The sequence below is a fragment of the Camelus ferus genome, chromosome 7 (genome assembly GCF_009834535.1).
Source record: "Camelus ferus isolate YT-003-E chromosome 7, BCGSAC_Cfer_1.0, whole genome shotgun sequence".
Taxonomy (NCBI): domain Eukaryota; kingdom Metazoa; phylum Chordata; class Mammalia; order Artiodactyla; family Camelidae; genus Camelus; species Camelus ferus.
Window position 1 is genome coordinate 69823115 of NC_045702.1, and position 20916 is coordinate 69844030.

The following is a 20916-nucleotide window of genomic DNA, read 5'->3' on the forward strand; positions in this document are numbered from 1 at the left end:
CTCATAATTATGAGTATTTCAAGAAGTATTTATTGCTGTTTGGTTATTAAATATAAGTAACCTGCATAATCTCATGTGTAAAGGAAGACAGTAACTTCTAGCAGTTGTTTAAAAACCAAAATGATTGCTTGCTATGCCTTCTCTGTGGCTAAAACAAAATAACAAAAGAGCCTCTGAAAATCCTTTCTTTCTGAAAAAAACAGTTTTAAAAAATGAATATTCTTGTGAATGAGTCAATGTTTTAAAAATCTGATTCATTAGAAAATATAAGGTGTTCATGACATAATAGAACCCTGTGTTTAAAATCAGAAGAGCTAGATTAAAGTTCTACCTAGAACATGTAACAACTTGGCAAGTTACTTAAAACACACAAGCCGCTGTTTTCTCACCTGTAAAATGAGGATTATACCAACCTTATTTCTTGCTGTGGAGTAATGATTGCGTTTTGTTCATTGTAATTTTTTTTAAAATACACTTCTCTAAAAATATAAATTAGTTGGAGATCTAGATATAGTTATATATATGTGTGCATACAGATAAGACATACACTTTTTTTTTCAAAGATAAAATATATGTAAACCTTTTTTTCCTAAGAAAACAGAAAAGTGGAAAAAACACTGCATATCTTAAAGGAATATAAAGCACCAGAGAGTGTGAAAAAATAAAGCTGTGGAAGATAAAAATAAGCCAATTTTACAATTACACTTAGTTGGAGCACTTCCAGCTAGCTAAAGAGACAAGAACCCACACAGTTTTGTTAAAATGGAAGTGAATTATTCATGTTCTTTGTCAAAAAATGATTATATTGTTTTTTAATTTAATAGAACATAAACAGTGAAAACAAAGGAATAGCTTAATTTCAATAAGTATTTTAGTCATGTAAAATATTTCAATAAAAAATTTCACTAAATATTTTAGCCATAGTTTATAAAAGATCTAAGTTTAAGAAACAAAATTGAAAATATTAAGGGGTGAGTAATTGTGTTGTTTAATCCTATATTTCAATTTTAAATTTCATTGATTAACTGTCTGCTTAAAGAAAATCAACATTTACACTTTGTTCCAGTTTCCTCTTCTGTCCTTTCAGATTTCATCTTTCAGTTTTCCCTTCATTCCCTCCTCCCTCCCTCCTTCCCTGTCTCTCTCCTCTCTTTTTCTTTCACTCATTACAATCTACATTCTTGACATATTCTTTTAAATATTTTAGGAAGGCTGTTTCTTTTATACACCAATGTACTCTTACAGGGGACTTAATTTTTCCCCCTGGATTTTTAAAGAATGTTTTCTGTATCCTTGAAGTAGCTTATCAATTGATCATTATTTCCAGGAATACGGACTGATCTGATCCACAGATTCACTCTTCTGTTATTTCGGATAAACACCTCTATATTTTAAGCGGATGTTATTTTCTATTCTCTCGAGTTTACTTTTTCTGTGCCGTCAGTTGTATGGGACCATATTTTTCAGTTCTAACATCTCTATCATTGCTCTGTAACTTTTTTATTTTCTATTTCTCTTTCTCTATTATGTTAAGCCTTTCTTTTCTCTATGTCAATGATACTGATTTCTGTGTTACTTAATTTTGTTCCCAGGATGTTTCTAATTCACTAACAGTTTTTAAATGGGATTACTTGTGCTTTGGCTCTGTAATCCCCACGTTTCTCCATACCTATTATTTTGTCCTCTCATGTCTGAACTGTGCTTTCTGTATCACTCATTCCTTCCTCTTCTTGTATTCTTAATCATAGCCGTGTGCCATGTTGTAGGATAGATTTCTTCTCTAGAGTAGAATTAATGTTTATCCTTTTAATACAACCAGTGCATACCTTTCAGGAAACCAAGAGACCCTGAATCTAGTCAATGTAATTTTCTACAGTCCATTTACTCTCTACTCTAAACAAAATTACAAAACATCCTCACATGCCCTCTATGTATGCCTTGTCTTCTTTGGGTCGAAGGTTCGAGCAGATCTGAAGTTGCTGCCCCTCCCACCCCCGACCCCGACCCCGACCCCAACCCCGTGAAGCCAGGGGACACAGAGGTTTCTGTCGCCATGCATGCATCTGTTTGATATGACAAAGGCATCCTGGACCGATGGAAGGACAAGCGTGATTGATAGTGACGGCTCAAGTTAATAACGTCAGCGTCCTTCGAGACCACCTCTCGCCCTTTAGGAGAAACAGTAAAGGGCAAGCTGGAACGATCTTTGAAGAGGAGAAACTTAACAAGAACCTCACAAGTATCACATTGTGAAGCATGTGAATTTAACCTTCCAAGAAAAAACAGGCCGTGTGATGCCTCGAGAACTTTAGTTAGCACGTTGTTAGTTCCTCCTTGCTTCGCACGTGAGGAAGTGCAAACCAGCAGCAACACGCCTGATGTGCTCGGCCTGTTGGAGGCTTAGCGCCTATAAAAGAGGTTATGGCCTCTCAAAGTGAATGTCTCCCAGAAGAATCTGTCTTGCTGTGTCATTTCTTAATGCTCATTAATGTGATCAATTCTGTCCTCACCTCCTATCGGCTCCAAATGGTGGGAGTGACTTTCCCTCGATTCTCTTTTCACCTGTGAGAATCCTCTTTTTGCCCCCCCCCCATCCCAGTTAGTTTGAGAGATGGAGCAGTAGTAGTTCCACCCGATTTTCTATGGCTCTGAAGGAAAGAAAAGGCTGTTTACAGGTAGATTTGAAGCCCTGGCTGACTAGGTTTTGCTCGCTCGCTTGAGATGTGGTTACAGTGTTTTGCCAGCATTCGGTCCACCAAGCCCAGGTACGTCTTATTCCAGTGGAACGATTCTCTCAGCTTTGGATTTGCTCCTCCTTCATCCTGAAGCTCCAGGAAATGGGAAGCACTGGTGGTTTTTCCTGTTTCCACTGAAACCCTCGGATCTTCCTAGTGAGGAGCCAAAGCTGCCCGTTCGGAGGGTTCAGCACCACTTCCCCGGGGCTGCCTTCCTCTCACTGTCCATCCCTCCATTCTCTGGGATGAGGATTTGGTGATAATTCTCAGGGTTTTGTCAACTTAACTTTCTTTTCCTGGCAACATTTTGTGATAGGTGGTCTGGTCCGTGACTCCTTTGAGCCGTGCCTTCCCGGAATCTGCCTTCCATCCCTCCACACCCCTCTCAGCGTTTTCTGGCGGGAGACTTTTTTTTGCTTGGTTGCTACTGGTTAATACTTTCCTAAATTTTACTTTTTCCCCCAGTTTCTCTAGGTATTAAAGAACGGAGATTCTAAGATCTGCCCTCTTTTCTCATTTTTATCTTGAAGATTCTTCATTTTCCTGTGAAGTTCTTTAAAATAAAACAGATTGATTGGAATGGGCGTGTTTATACTTATTTAAAATGGTTCAGTAACCAGAACTGGATGCTCCCTCACAAGTTCAAAGAAATACAGTAGATCATATTTGCAGCTTTAGTCTGTCAAGAATATATCAACAGAATGTGAGCCGATCGTATTAGGGTATAGTCATGAGACTAAAATGTTTACACCACTGAGAGGAGAGTAGTGTTCTAGTTAAAAGGCCACATGTCACTCCTAGATAATACTATTAAGGCCACGTGGCATTGACTAAATTCATTATTGATTTTTCTATTTTGTTGATGCCATTCAAAGTGCTATAATTTTGATTCATTCATTTTATGTACTATTTTTTCTGTTTTCTACCGCATTAATTTTAGTGTGTCTCTTTATTATTTGTTTCCCTTTACTTTCTTTTCTATTACATTGTTGTTCTTTTTCTAGCTTTTGGAGGTAGAAGTTTAAATCAATTGCATTTTAAAAGCGGTCTTGATAGTGTTGATGCATATGTGCATTTTCTTCTGATCATTGCTTTAAGCGACACAAGTGTTTAAGACGCTGCTTTTCCTCTGATCATTACTTCAGCTCTCAAGGATGCGGATAGTGTTTTCATTATGCTTATTTCTTAGAATTTCTCTATTTTCTTACTGTATTTTGCCATTCAGCCAAGAATTGTTTCTTTGAAGGCTTTTTCTGTGTGTGTGATCAGACAGTGTACTGGCTTCACTGTATAGAGCTCACTGGTGTCTTCTTTGTAACTCAGGGCATAATCAGTCCACATGATCAATGTTCCATGTTTAGTTGAAAAGAAGGTATTTTCTCTCATCAGCGTGTAGTGTTTAATATATGTATAAATCCATAAAGTCTGCATTATTGATTGTGGTGTCTCAGTGTGGTGAGTCGTGACTTATTTTAGTCTCCATGGCCTGTCCTGTACTGTGAATGTTGTGTTACAGTGTTTTATTATTACTCACTTTTTTTTCTTGTACATCTTTACATCCTATTTTGTAGTTCAACCTTATTTTAGTGGTGCATAAACATTCATAATCGTTGTGTCTTCATTATGATTTACGAATCTTTAGCTTTTATTGTAAAATGTCGTTTTTTGTCTTGTTTACTACATTTTGAATTGATTTCTATTGTCTCATAATAAGATACCAAGCCCTACTCTCCTATTGTTTCCATACATCTGACACGCTTACAATTTATGTATTTGTGACTATTTGAAACAAAACTAAACTGTAGCATAGCATAGCCTTCTCAGTCAACCTGCTTTCTGAGTCAACCTGCTTTCTGAGTCAACCTGAAAGTCTTTTTTAAAATACGGTAGCTAAACCCGTTCATGTTTATTGATATGACAGATATGTTTAATCACAACTTCGCATTTTTGTTTTATAGCTATTGTGTATATGATGTTATATCTGCTGTATTTCTTTCTCTGTTTGGTGTCTTTAATTCTTTTTTAAAAATTTCTTTTGTAGTTAAGAAGCTTTGTATCTTTGTTCCAGTGCTTGTCTTTTTCTTTATAACTTTTATAATGTTGGCTCTTCTTACTTAACCATTTACTATCTGGCTTGTCAGTTTAAGTGGTACCCCTTGTCACCTACCTTTTGTCTCCACAGAAATCCATACTCTCATTCTGCTTGCCCCTTTCTCTCCTTTCTCCGTCCATTTTCAGTCGGTCAGCGTACATACACTTACATGCTGTCTTTCCACCCACCTGTCCTCACTCTTATCTTAGTCTCAGTTCTGCAGTTCAGTATCTTCCATACTCACCATCATTCCTTCAGCTGAAGTCTCTCTGGCTTATCTCTTTGATTTGATGAAATGATCCTCTCACAGTATTTCTCGAGAATCAATTTTTCTACGGTATTCTTGAGTTCTTTTATGCTTAAAATTATAGTTTGGCTGCTTGAAGGACATTTTGGCTATATATAAAATTCTTGGCTTGCACTTTGTTTTCTGGAATTTATTGAGAGGAAAACTAACACTCAGCTGCTGTGAAGTATCTGTCATCACTGGCCGCTGACTTATCATGATTTAACTATGTCTGGAAGATTTGCGTTTCAGTTTATAAAACATATAGAGGACAACTTTGCGTATTTGGGGGACTTGCATTAGTTTTTTGACAGAAGGAAGAGAGCAGGCTGAAATAGGGTATTGATATTTTTTCACACATCAGAGTACATCCAGATATGAAAATCTAAATCAATTTAAACAAATGGTTAATTAATCCAGGGAAGAAGTACATTTTTAAAAACCCATTTCCCAAAAGGGTGACAAAATTAAATCAAAATGATTAAATAACTACAATCTAATAGTTTTAAACTTTTGTACGTGGTGCTCTTGTTACTTTAATTGCTCTCAAAGATTGCTCCACTGTGTTCTTTAATAGTCATTCTCACAGCATGGCTCAGAAATCCCTGTGGGTCCCCACGCCTGTTGAAGTACATCCAGGTCAAAATTATGTCTAAATTTACTAAGATGTTATTTACCTTTTCACTGTGTTGACCTTTACATTGATAATCCAAAACCTGCTGGTGACTTAGCACACATCAAGGCAGTGGCGCCAAACTGTACTAATTGTGCCTGTATTTCTTTTTCTCTGTTTCTTTCTTTCTTTTTTTTTTTTTTTACTACCATGCATTTACAGGGGAAAACATTGTCAGTTTTATTTAACTGGCAATATCCTTGATAAAGAAGTTAAAATTCTTGTTAGTAAACTTAGACGCTTAAGTGCATGTCTTTCTAATATTCTGTGGGATGAAGTGGGAAATAAACACAAGGCACTTCTGCTGCACAGCAAAATATGAAGGTTGACTTGAGGAAACATTTGTGTAATTTTTTTGAGTTGCAAGCTGAGCTAGCCTTTTTTTACAAGAAATAGCATTTTTACTTGAAAGACAACAGATAAACTTTGCTTATTCAGATGGGGGTGGAGTTATCCCTTGGTATCCGTGGGAAATGGACTCCAGGATCCTCCCTCCAACCTCCATAAATACCAAAATCTGCTTATACTAAAGCCCCTTATACAAAATGATGCAATATTTTCATACAACTTATGCATGTCCTCCCGTTTACTTTAAATCATCTCAAGACTACTCATAATACTTAATACAGTGTAAATGCTATGTAAATAGTTGTCTCCATGTGGCAAATTCAAGTTTTGCTTTTGGAACTTTCCAGAAAAAAAAAATTTAATATTCTGATCCTCGATTGCTTAGATTCATGGATGCAGAGGTCTGACTGTATTCAGCTGCCATTTTCTTAAAAATTAACAAAGTGAACTTGTCACTAAGAGAAACAATTGACCATCATTGTTGTCAATGATAAAAAATCAGATTTTAAGTAAAAATAAAATTTTAGAAAACTTGAATCTGCCTCCTTGAGCTGGACAGCTTTTCAGTATTCAGAATTCTTTGGTGATATCAGTGCTGATATTAACAAATGTGCTTTTAATATTGGATGAATTGTGTCGACATTTTAAAAACCTGCATAACTCAGTGAAGCAGTATTTTCCAAAGTGAACAAGATGTGATGTCACCAATTCAGGTATAGTTAAATGGTCCATTCAAGGTGCAAGACAGATTATTGTCTTTTAACAGTACAAAAAGTTCATTGATATGGTTTCAGATTCCACGTTTCTTTTTTTTCCTCCATTTTTTGATTGAGTTATAGTCATTTTACAATGTCCACATTTCTAATCTTAAAGAGACTACCAGTTTTTGAGTTTTAATGTAGTATATTAAAGATTGTCCACAATTATCTGAAAAAGATTTTAAAATACTCCTTCCTTTTCCAACTGTATACATCTGTCTGAGACGGTAATATATTTCAACTAAAACAACATATTGAACTGGATTTAACGTAGAAACAGGTATGGGAAGCCAGCTGTCCTCTATTAAGCCAAGCTTCAATAAAATTTGAAACAATATTAAATAGCACTCCTCACTACTTTTTTTCTGTTTTGGAAAATATGCTTATTTTTCATTAACATATTTATAGGTATGTTATTGTCATTTTAACTGAATGAATACGTACTTAAATATCTAATTTTACTTTATACTTAGTATATTTAAATTACTAATATGGACAGCTATAATTCACACAAATGTTCTTTGAGGACCCCCATTTTTTTTTAACAGTATAAAGAAATCCTGAGACCAAACTGTTTGAGAACAAAGGATCTACATCCATATTAAAGACCTTCAATAGATTCCTATTGTTCTAAAGGTAAAAACCAAATTCTTGACATAGTGCCAATCACAATGTGTTATAATCACGTGAGTGTTTATTTAGTTCTGCAGCCCCGTGGTGTTGGATTTTGTGAACACACTGTTCCTTCTCTTTAGAATGTTCTTCCCCATCCATTTCACCTCTTTAATTCTTATCCTCTGGCTTCAGCTCAAGCAGGCCTTTCCTAGGCTTTCTTGTAACCAGGCTCTTGTATTTCAGAAACTTTTCTCTCTTCCTAATTATAGATTTATTGATGAAACTATGTCATTGATGGATTTCTTCCCAATAGAAAAATCATAAAACTAACAAGCATATGTACATCGGCTTACTATTGCATTCATTCTTCCTAATAGTGCTAATCACAGAGTAGGGTGGGAAATAAAATATTTGTTGATGAATGAATAAGTGGATAAATATATGGGTTAATAGAGGAAAGGGTGAATCAATAAAGAACTTGACCTAGCATGAAGAATTTCTTCAGTAGTGTCAGGTCCAAGATAAACACTAGAAAGAAACCTATGAAACTCCATTTAAATCACTTGTCTTTTCCCTTGTGCAGTTTTATTACAGTTTACTCTTGATGGCTACAAAGAAAATAGAATGGAAGTGGATATAGTATACAGTGACATTTTGTTGTGTTGGCAAGTGTTGAGCAAGCCTAGTAACGGGGAATTGTAGCAAACAACTTCCTGTATTTCATTTGACTTTTTATTTCCTATAAATTATATTAGAATTTACTATTTCTGTGTATGACTGTCTTCCTAGAGTCTCCTACAGTCCCATCTAGTACCTCTTTTGGCCTAAAAATCTGCAATTGAGTAATACTTATCTCCTTGAATTTCCTCCATATGACTCTTGTTACTAGCTTATCATTCTACTTAATATACTTTACTGTAAGTGTGTAATTTATCAGTCTCCCCATGAGACCCTTCAGTCCTTAAGGGCTTGGACTGAGTTTATTCATCTGCATCTCCACAAGGTATGATAAGGTGTTCAGCACTTGATAAACACTCAGTAAGTGAATGTATGAATGAATTACTAAACTAACCATTTAGTAAATGGTATTACATATGCCTTAACTTTTTTTTATTAAATTGTTCTAGTTAAAACTCAGGTAATGGGAGAAATCAAGATCGCATTGAAGAAAGAAATGAAAACAGATGGTGAACAACTAATAGTTGAAATACTCCAGTGCAGAAATATCACCTACAAATTTAAATCTCCTGATCACTTACCAGGTATCTAATTTTATGATCATGATCAATGTAACCTATCTAGGAATTCTTTAGGAGTATGTCCTAAATATTCTAGAAAATGCTAACTAAAATTTGGGCTGTGTACCAAATATACCTGAAAAATAGGAAAGAAGAATTAATTTATCTTACATGGAGCAAGTTGATATTTTTACCTGTTAAAAATTAGATTTTTTAACACAAACTTAGAGTAATTATTTATTATACAACAAGACAGTATCTGACTTGCTAAGAAAATTGGTGTATATTTTAATTCCTGTATGTTGTCTGAAACAAATTGTTCACAGCCTACTTACTGGCTTTGTATAAAATGTCACAGAGCTCTCAATATATAATTATAATTCTTTCAATAAAAAATTGTATTATTTATGGACACTTAACAAGCTGAATTTTTACTTTCAGATTTATATGTGAAAATATATGTGATGAACATTTCTACCCAAAAAAAGGTGATCAAGAAAAAAACAAGAGTATGTAGACATGACCGAGAGCCTTCATTCAATGAAACGTTTAGGTTCAGCGTAAGTCCTGCTGGACATTCTCTTCAGGTAACTCATTCGGTTCCTATTTTTAAATTTCCATTCATATGGTATTTATTTCCCATTTAATTATTCAGTATGTATATGTCATTCATATACTATGTGATATTTTACAAGTTAATTTTTAAAGTTATCTTCCCAGGGGCACTTTAAATTTCCACAGCCCACTCACCCCATCCAATCAGCTACCACATCTCCTCTAATCTAGCTGCTCACAGCCACGAACCCTCTCTGGGTCCTCATCTTTGTTACTTAGATCATTTCAGCAGTCTACCTGGCCTATTTGCCATCAATATCCTACCCTTTTAATTTATTTCATCACACTGCTGGCAGAGGTATCTTTTAAAAACCACTGGCCAGTACACATTGAAACCCTCTGATTACTCACTATTATCCTGACTCATTCAGAGTTGGCTATGGTGAATTCTAATTGTATTGATTTAATCTTATCTCCTTGTATACTTTTCCACTCACTCTTTACTCCAGTCACATCAGAATCTCCTAATCAGGTTAAGGCTCTAATTCTTGGCTAATATTTTTCCTGCCCTCAATACCCCCTTCTCCATCTGTCTCCATCTATCACAATACTGCACCTCTTCCAATGTAAACTCAACCCTTTACTGATGACCCTGGGTGTAATTCATCACACCTGAGTCACATAATGGTTCTGCTTATCTCATCAGGCCGTTAATCCCAGTCTTGTGCAACAATTTATATACTGAACCAGTCACTGCTTGTGTACAATCAGCTTCTCCAGTGCAAGGCTTGATTTTCATTGCTCTTGTTCTGCAGCCTAGCACAATGCTTGAACATAGTCTATCTTTAGTAGATGTAGAGGCAAGGAATAAGAGGAAAAAGGGGTGAGGGGGAGGGAAGAGATAAAAAATATATCGGACAAGAAAGACCATGGTAACTGGCACTTAAATAAAGGCCTGGACTAGAGACCAATATAAGAGAAATTACAAAGCAAAAACTGCATGGAGAGGATTCACAGCGTTGAGGGAAATAAAAAAAATTCAAGGACACTCTGAAGGGAAGTGCATACTAAAGTAAAATCACCAGTAAATTAAATGCTATTTAAAATTAGTGTTATGTTCTATCTGCCTTGTAAACTCTTCTTTATTTACTCACCATCCAAATAATTCTGTCCTTGAGTTAATATTTTATAAACTGGTAAACAATACACCTAGCAGGGTTTTCTGTGAAAGTTTCTATCAGTTTAAACATAAACCTCATTAGAATTAGCCACTAATCCATGTCTTGTCTAGAACTCTCCCATCCTTCAGGATGTGTCTTTGCCTTTGGGAATGTTGATGTCAATTAATATTATGCAAATCTTTTGACATCTTAGTTGTTAGTCCTCCTGCAAGTATGCCTGCTGCTTCCTCTCACCCTCACCCTTTCTTGTCTGTGTTATTTCTTTGATGAACAAATGTCCATAAAAGAGGTTGAAAATATACACATAAATATTTATAATTTTGGCTATTTTTTCTAGATTTTACTTTTTTCCAATGGAGGGAAGTTTATGAAAAAGACCTTGATTGGTGAAGCCTGTATCTGGCTTGACAAAGTGGATCTCAGAAAAAGAATAGTCAACTGGCACAAACTTTTGGTCAGTCCTACTCAAACCCATTGAAGAAATGTGTCTGCTCAGGGTATAGAAAGTGCTTTATATAATCTTAAATCAACAGTACAGTTGTATACTATTGTTCTAAGCTATGTTTTCAGGGGGTAACCATGAGAGGAGGAACAAAAGGCAAAAACATACCCGATGCCTTGTAAACTTATTGTTGTGGAACATAGAAAAAAACTCAAATGAGAAAGTTCATATATTGAAGACAAAAAAAAAGGAGCTCTGAAATCCTGGATTTCTTGTGGCTGTAAAGAAGGACGGTGAGAGAAGTTTTAATTACTTAATGCAAAAATCTTTGAGTAGAGTTGAGCTATAGGTAACTAAAGATAGAGGCGCAAAGATTAGATTGGTTTCTAATGCAGACAGAAGTAACCTTTTATGCAAGACAACTTGAAAGGAAAGAACTGAGTTTTCTGAAGTACAGAAGTCTCTCCTCTTCATCTTACCTTCTCAGACAACTAACTGTTTTGAGATTCTGACGTAGGATACACCTACAATATGTGTCCAAGGCCGGAAGCAAGGAGGTTGTGTTTGTAGGGAAAAGGGAACTGGAGATGTAGCAACTATAGCTTTTAGACCATATTGTACAGGTTTTCTCTGTGTCTAAATGTTACCAGGGTGAACAACACCACTTTGGAATTGATGTTGTAAAAGCACATTTGTATAATTTGAAATAATGTATAGTGAAGATAATAGTAAGTAGAGATGGAGTTACATTTATCTAGAAATAAAGCCATGACTGGCTAACAAAAAAAGAATGCTGGAACCCCACAAAATATTTGGAATCTTGGCTGAAAACATCAAAATCTTCATAACTTACCCTGAAGCCAAGATATTTCCAATCTACATACCAAAGGACCTAGATCACATTGGTATGTTCTAGGAAGCATGGTAACGTGTCCTTTGTGGAACTGCAGATCAATGCATTAGCCCACCTGTTTTCTTTCTCTTCAGCGATATATTGACAGAGAGAAAATTCTTCCTCTGGCAAACCAATTATAGTAATCTGTGACATTGAGTAATTAACTTGGTATCATTTCCTGCTCTTCCACCATTTTTTTCCCTTAATACTGACTGTAAAATGAAGACTCTGACACCAAATTCATGTTCTCTTAGTGCCCTTTTTCCTACATTAATGACAGTATCACAGTGATCAAGTTCATCAATGTTGGGAAAATATGTGAAAAAAATCAACATTATGTTGCAGTTAAAATATACTTTGAGTTATTTTAATAATATAGAATAAAAGGACCAATGTCTAAGTCATTAAAATGAAGCATCCTCGCCCCCATCAGCCAACAACATTGACGAAGGAAGTAACATGGAATTACAGGAGACACACTCAACTGGGATTAAAAGGCTGACTTTGGCTCTTGGTTCTGCCACTGACTGTGTCACCTTGTACATGTCACTTAAACTAAATTGTGCTCAATTTTCTTATTTGTAGGACAACATAATTACATATTCCTAGCCTTCCTAATGGGATGTTAGGATGATCAAACTAAGTGATCTGTGAGAGAAGATGAAAGCACATTTCCAAATAGAGTTTTTATACGTATAAGTGAGGAATATGTATTACGCAGTTTTTTATTTCTCAAATTTTATATGTGAAAAAGCATCGTCCAAACCAATGGCAAGCGCTAACATGGATAAAAGAGTATATTAGCTCCAAAACTAATTTTTTATTTAAATGACAAACTTCTTTTTAACTGAACATGGTAAACAGTTCAATGAAAATGATTTGCAAATAGGGTTGTCATAAATTAAATAAATTATAGAGATCTTATCCTATTCCGTATCCACAAAAATAAATTAATTAAATTGCTTCTCAGCAGATACTGAGTTTAGAAGCTGCTGCTCTATTCAAGGGTGAGGTTTTAGTGGGATCAGAGAAATCATCTCCAAATATATAGATCAGCTATTGAATGTTCTCATTTTTAAAGAAAAACATACTTTAAATCTGAGAGAAATTGGTTACATTTAAGACATTAAAAAACAACTTCTAATAAATCCCAGGTATTCAGAAAGAAATACAAATTCACTCCTTTCCAGTCTGAGAAAGGTAACAGTCACTTTTTTTCCTTCTATGTTTTGGTCTCCCCTCCCCTGACAGTGCAGTGTGATTTATCATTGATACTGCTCTCAAATGAGCATGTGGCGAGGGGATCACTCAAAGATTTGGTATTGCTAGGATTTTATTTTTAGAGACCACTAGACCTGCTGATGGTTGCCATGGGTATTTCCAGCAGAGTTTAGCACTTGAGGAAGCTTATGATCATCACTCAGAATTGGGGAAGAAAAGGGTTCAGGAAGATCTCCTTCTGACACAAAGGCTCTGCTGTTCATCCTTAAAAGGAAACCCTGGCTCACCATGGGTTCTTTTCTACAGCCACTTACATCCAGAAGTGTGCTGTGAGAAGTTTGTGACCAGCTAGCTTACTTCATTCCAGTTGCAGTTTCTTTTAGAATACATAAAAAGGAGGCGCCACCAGAACAAAAATCATACCTTGGTAGCTATTTGACCCGAAAGGGGAGTCTTTCCATTATAGGTGCCCCTCTGTTCCAAGAAGTGGTGATGGAGCCAGGCCAATCAAGAGAGTTATGACAGGGCTTCTTGTTGTGCACCAGCATCCCCCTTCAGAGAGGATAAGATCCTGCCAAGTGTGCCAAGTCTGCCACTGACCAAACACCTAGGTTGTACTGGAATTGTTCTATGCAACACTGATCCTTATACGCATGCATTTCTTCTAAGTGATATTGATTACCCTTCTTACAACAAAACTATTTCTTTTTTAATTGCAAATAGGGCTCTTGGTGTTTTTTACTTTTTTGTATATATCACAGCACATGATTTTCCACTTTTTACTTTATTTATTTTATTGGAATCAGCTTTTTTTTATCCTAATAGAGACAAAGTTTGTAATCTCTAAGTAACACATTGGATTCGTCCAGTGACAGCACTTATACCGTGAAAAGCATCTCAGCTTTTCCCACAGTCTCACTGAGTCATCAGAGACAGAAGTTGCTTCTTGGTTTAGAATTTGGTCCTCAAGAAACTTTTATTTGTAGAAGCAAAAGCACAGAGTGAACTTTTACAAAAGACAGGGATGTCTATAATTGTCGTTGCAGACATAGATAACAGTAGTAGAAAGAGGTTGGTGTTTCCCCGTTTTTACTTAAGATTAAAGAGATTTTTGGTGACTCTCAACTCTTTATTTACCATTTCAGCTTCAAAGAACAGTATCCAAGACTAAAGGGTAGTGAATGTCTTTGCTCCTTAACATTGCCCATATTGTAAGTAATCACATGAATAAATGCGTATTTTCAACATATCAGTGGATTTAATTTTGTGGATCACACACATTAAAGTAGTCATATTGTGGGGCTATTATAGCTGGTAACCAGCTGATATTGCTTCTTATTATAGGTACGGTTGTGATGACAGTGGTAATAGAGGTAGTGACACTAGGTTGGTGGTGATGTGCAGTAAAATAAAATTATATACTATATTGTGCCCAACTTATTAGAAATTATTTGATCAATGTTTCATTTCATTAAGATATCATAAAGATGTTTATAGTATTTTTTTACTTTATTATTTAAATCATAACTAACGATATTTTTAAAAACTTATTTTCATTGCTACAATGTCTAATACTCCAAAAGCAGCCAACTGCAGCTATATATATGTGTTTATAACTCTACATGTGACAGAGTGATTTTCCCTCTTTTTGAGCTTGAGATGGAAGTAAAAGAAAGCTCAGTGAATATAATTATGAGCTGTCTCTTTAATAATAACTTGCCTTTGATGTAAAACAAGAATGAATGAGTGAAACTGATATTCTCATTGAATATGACACACTGATGTCTTCTGTATGTTCCATGTTGTTATCGTTAAAGGTACCCTTTAAAGCAAAATCATTTAACCAAGTGATTCCTTATCTGATAGGTAGATTGAGAGCATTTTCTTAATTCGTTACCCTGTACATAACTATACGTGTGGTAACCTAGACAAAGTGGAAATACTACTTTCATGTGGCATTCAGCATGTGAATGTGATTATTGTTTGATCGTGTCTGTATATTTGTTGGTGATGTGCTCAGGTGCTCCCACTACCAATTAATGTGTGTGTTGATAGGCTAACAGAAACACACCTGATGTTAAAGAAAATAAATTTCTTCTATGAAAAAGTAAAAACCTAATAAAATTGATTTCAAAATTAACAGTAGAGTACTTGGAAATATATCTTGTTTCTAACTGTATGTTGCATGCCGTGTTGGTGACTTGCTAATGTGTCCTTTTTTCTGTTCTACCCAAATCTCTGTGGAAAATCTAAAGAACAAATACAAATTCTTGGGCTAAAGGTTGTATAAATTTAACTGAAATACATGAGAATTGTATAAAAACTGCTTGTAAATCTGTCTTGAGTTTTACTCTATGTAAAAATATGTCTTGGTTTTGTGATTGTATACAAGATGTATCTTGATAACTAATGCAAATTGTGCTGTATAAAGGCTGTGACCTCAGCCTTACTAATAAATATTGAAAATATCAACTTGGAGTTCTTGTGTTTATCAGCTTGATAAATTGTTACTTAATATAGAAATAGAGCCTCCCAGAACATTTTCTCTGAAAATTATATCATGAATACATTCACTCTTCTAGTTTAAAAAATAGGTTTTAAACAGCATGTATATGGAAAACAGAATAAAACAAATGTATAGCTTAATAAATGATTATGTCAGGCACTCTTGTAAACACCACCCAGATCAAGAAATTGAACTTTATTAGAATACTCCCTCACACCGTACCCAAAAATAAACTCAAAATGGCTTAAAGACTTAAACATAAGACACTGTAAACCTCTTAGAAGAAAACATATGCAAAACATTCTCTGACATAAATCTCAGCAATGTTCTCCTAGGGCAGTCTACCCAGGCAATAGAAATAAAAGCAAAAATAAACAAATGGAGCATAATAAAGCTTACAAGCTTTTGCAGAGCAAAGGATACCATAAGCAAAACAAAAAGACAACCTATAGGAGAAAATATTTGCTAAAGATGAGACTGACAAGGGCTTAATTTCAAGAATATATAAACAGCTCATACAACTTAATAAGAAAAAAAAACCCAATCCAAAAATGGGCAGAAGACCTAAACAAGCAGTTCGCCAATGAAGACATGCAAATGGCCAATAGGCATGAAAAAAACTGCTCTGAAATAATTATCAGGGAAATGCAAATCAAAACTACAATGAGGTTTCACCTCACACCTGTCAGAATGGCCATCATTCAAAAGTCCACAAAGATAATTGCTGGAAAGGGTGTGGAGAAAAGGGAACCCTCCTACACTGCTGGTGAGAATGTAGTTTGGTGCAACCGTTACGAAAAACAGTATAGAGATTCCTCAAAAGACTGAAAATAGACTTACCATATGATCCAGCAATCCCACTCCTGGGCATATATCCAGAGAGAACCTTAATTCAAAAAGACACATGCACCCCAATGTTCATAGCAGAAATAATTTACAATAACCAAGACGTGGAAACAACCTAAATGTCCATCAACAGATGACTGGATAAAGAAGCTATGGTATTTTTATACAGTGGAATAGTACTCAGCCATGAAAAAGAATAAAATAATGTCATTTGCAGCAACATGGATGGACCTAAAGACCGTCAATGTAGGTAATCCAGAAAGAGAAAGAAAAATACTGTATATCACTTATATGTGGAATCTAAAAAAAAAAAAAGGCAAACGAAATTATTTCCATAATGGAAACAGACTCACAGACATTGAAAAAAAACTTACGGTTACCAGGAAGGGAAGAAGGTGGGACTGGATAAATTGGGAGTTTGAGATTTGTAGATACTAACTGATATATATAAAATAGATAAACAACAAGTTTCTATTGTATCACACAGGGAACTACAGTCAATATCTTGTAGTAACTTATGGTGAAAAAGAATATGAAAACAAATACATGTATGTTCATGTATGATGGAAGCATTATGCTGTACACCAGAAATTGATACAACATTGTAAACTGACTATACTTCAATAAAAATTATATATTAAAAAAGAAATTGAATTTTAACATATTTGATGTTTTAATTCATTGAAGTTGTTACTCTTATTAAGCCTCAAATTTATCCTTTTACGCCAGTGGGTACATCACTGAGTGGACTTATGTGTATCTTATTTTATTTGATAACTTTTTTTCTATGGCAAGGTAATTCTCTATCATTTCTTTAACCTTAAAACAGTATAGGAAATCTACTTAACTTGAATTTTTACTTTTATTTTTCTTTCTATTTATCTCTGTAAAATAATTAAATTTAGGAATGCATTGACACTGATGGATCAACTTTTATCCAATATGCTATTCCTTCTCAACCTCTTGCCAAGAGCAAAGGTAGTGTCTAATATACTTATGGTAACCTTTTAAGAGCATTCTTAGATAAATTATATCTTGGAACATTTTTTAAAATGATGCATGCCAGATCTAAAAGGTTACAATTAGATAAATGATTAATAATTGACTATTTTTATCTAGGCACTTAAGAGCTGAAAATGCCTCACCTCTACACTCTAAAGATTTTATAGGAAATTGAGCCAAAATAGTTCTCTATTAAAACAATAGAACTATGATTTGAAAATGTTGAAATCTTTTCCCTCTGTTCAACTAACTCCAAATAAGTTAAACATTTGTTTTTTATTTTTAAATTATATTTAATATTTTATTATTTGTAAAAATTAAGAAATATTTTTATTAATTATTCAGTAAAAAAATGACCTTCCAATAATTTGATTCTTTGAAGAGATCAATAATATGAACAAACCTATGGCAAAGAAAAGAGAATAAGGCCAAGCTACCATTGTCAGATATGAGAAATTAACAGATGCCAAGATCCAAAGCCAAAACTTAACAAACCCAACCCAGCAATGTTTAAAAGTGGTAAACATGACCGTGTTGAATTATCACAGTTACACAAGATTATTTCCATATTGGAAAATTAATGCAATCTACTCCATTAATATATTAAAATATAAAAATCATAAGATGGTGGAAAACATTTGATAAAATTCAATATCTATTCATAATAAAAACTTGATAGCACACTTGGAAGAGTACTTTTTAAAATCTGATCAATGTTGTCCACCAAAACAAAACAAAAATAGCACAAATAAGGGAAAAGAAAAGCAATGTAATAGATACATAGGAAAAAATCTTGAACAGATACTTTAGATGAGAAGTCCAAATGACTAATAAACATAGAAACAGATTCTCAGTGTCAACTGACTTACTTAGTTTCAGGGTAATTCCAGTTTACAGTGAGACATAATACGCACATAGTAAAAATCCAGTCTGAGGAAGCCACTGTTGGAAATAGAATTCTCGTGTAAGTATATAAGTTGATCTAAGTATAAATTGGCACAGCCATTTTAAAAATAGTTTGAAATCACCTTGTTATTGTTGAAGATTGCCATACGTCACAACCCAGTAACGCCCCTCCTGGACACAGACATCAGGAAAACCCTTGAACATGCGAACCGGGAGCCATTTTCAAGAATGCTGGGTGGTTATTTAGCCAGAACACCAGCACAGTGTACCCGAGAAACTCTGTTCTGGTTGGTCAGGCTTCCGTTCACATGGGTTTGGCAACTATGGTAATTGGAACGTACCTTGCTATACACATCATTAAGTATTTTGATTCTCCTTGTATGTCTGTTTATAGCAGTATCATTCATCATAGCCCCAAACTCAAAACAAGCCCAAAACCCATCAGTGATAAAATGAGTAAATATTTTGTGGAATAGTAAGGGAACAGAATGATGTAAGACAATTTAAATGAACAAACAAGAGCTATACACATCAATACGAATGAATTTCACAAATACATGGAGAAAAAGTAATGTGCTACCAAAAACACAGTGTGATTCTAATAACGATGAAGAAAATTAAAGGAGTGGTTGGTTACCTGAAGAAAAGGTAGGTTACCTCCTAGGGGGAAAAAATGTGACTGGGGAATAATAATATTTAGGGGATTCAAAGATACTTAGTCTCTGTGGTGATATGAATATTTGTATAATAATTATTATTTAAACTTACCCTTCTATGTATTATGGTTTCCACAATTTAAATTTTTTTGAAAGAGCGAAAATAAGTAATGGTTGACTGTAATTAAGCTTTTTGAGAAAGAGTGAAAAGTGTGTTTGCAAAACAAAGTTAATTATAACTTGTATAGGTTGTGGAATGATGGGGCAGAAACCAGTTTTTTTAAATGGACTCAATAAGTATTTGATTCTGTTTAGACATTTGGATTGCATCAGAGGGCTGGAAACTCTGGGACAGAAGCTGGCACTGCCGTCCACAGGTAGAATTTCTTCATTTTGGAGTCTAAACTTCTGAAAGGTTTTTAGGACTTTCAGCTGAGGAGATCAGCCATGCCAGCCCAGATTATTGAGGGCAATCTCCTTACTTGAAGTCAGCTGTTTAGAGATGTTAATTATCTCTATGAAATACTTTTACGACCATGCTGCAAGTTGTGTTCAGAGGAGTGACTGGGTGCTGCAGCCTAGCCAAGTGGATGCGTACAACTGATCATCACAGGTATGATGGAAGAATCTAAAGTTTTTGTTGGTTTGTTGGTTGGTCAGTGGTCAGTCACTCAGTTGGTTTGGTTTGATTTGGTTTGGTTGTTAACAAGAGAGAGGATCAAATAAATTGCAAAATCAATGGAAAAAAACAAATTTGAGAGGCAGTGATTCTCTACACTCCCTCTGCATATAGAGAAGGACGAAAAATACATTTTAGTGCAGGACGTGAGAAATGGAATCTAAATACTTGTTTTAAAAACTATGAGGAGAAAGGAAAGCTTTTCTAATTCCCGGCCTGATTGCACATTAGGATCATCTAAAGAGCTTTCAAAACCATGGGCACCCAAATCATCTTCTCTGGCTTCGGGGCCCCAGGAAGAAGTATTTTTTGAAAGCTCCACAACTATCAATGTTGAGCCAAGGTTTAAAACGACTACCCAAGGGAAAGAAAGAGAGAAACGGCCATCATTATACAGATGGAGAGAGACGGTAAGTTTGATATGAAGAGGTTAAGAGAGTTTTCTTCTGATGTCTGTGTTTTTCTCAGTGAGATAATTTATGAGGTCATCTGCTTAGAGTGAAGAAGAAACGAATAAATGTTAGATATTTGAAGAGTATAGGAAGTGAGCAGGAGAGCGGGTCGACAGGATGAGAAGGGTGCCGTAACCGAGAGCCCTTCTGAGCTTAGTGACAGCACGGAGTGACTCCGATCTGCCTTGCTTTCCCCAGCCTCGACTTGGTTCATACATAAAAGCAGAGAACAGACATGGTAAATATGACTTAGATTGGGTTTACCAGATAAATTAGATAAAAAGACAGATGGGCATGAGAATTCAGGTCTCAGGGCAAGTTGACTTTAAATTGCCGGATCATAGAATATGTGATTGCTAACAAGGGAAGTAAAGAAAGTTAAAGACAGACAGTTGGACCGGGAAAAAGAAACAAAAAAATTAAATAAGATGGAATAACAAATTCTTCCTGAGTACATCAGGAAAATTATAGGGGACTATGAGTGAAGTCTTAAAAGGGGACTAGAGTTTACCAGTTGAGCCAAGAGAATAAGGTTAAGGGAATATTGTAAACAAGGGTTGCAAAAACTCATTACTTGTTTCAAAAATACTGAGAAACTATACTTTCCAAGCATAGTTTACAAAGGTGAAGAGGAGCTGAAAAGAGAGGTTTAAGGGTGTCACGGTCAGATTACATAAACTGCATAAATTCTGATTTTTGGTAATAATGATACTGCTCTAAAATGAGTGTTGTGATTGCAAAAGGGCAATCTGTGATTCTATCTTTTATTTGTAAATTGAAACGTTGCCAAACAATACATTTCTAGACATATTTAAGTCTCTTCTTCAAAG

The 20916-nt window shown here is 35.0% G+C and overlaps 1 protein-coding gene across 1 annotated transcript in view; it reads left to right on the top strand.

Moving 5' to 3' along the window:
• The window catches only part of PCLO (piccolo presynaptic cytomatrix protein), a 310882-nt gene extending 295379 nt beyond the window's left edge, over window positions 1-15503 (top strand). The window contains 3 exon segments of the mRNA XM_032484107.1: window positions 8635-8769; window positions 9187-9332; window positions 10819-15503. Coding sequence (XP_032339998.1) covers window positions 8635-8769; window positions 9187-9332; window positions 10819-10959 — 422 coding nt within the window. The 3' untranslated portion in view covers window positions 10960-15503.
• Window positions 15504-20916: the final 5413 nt, after the last annotated feature.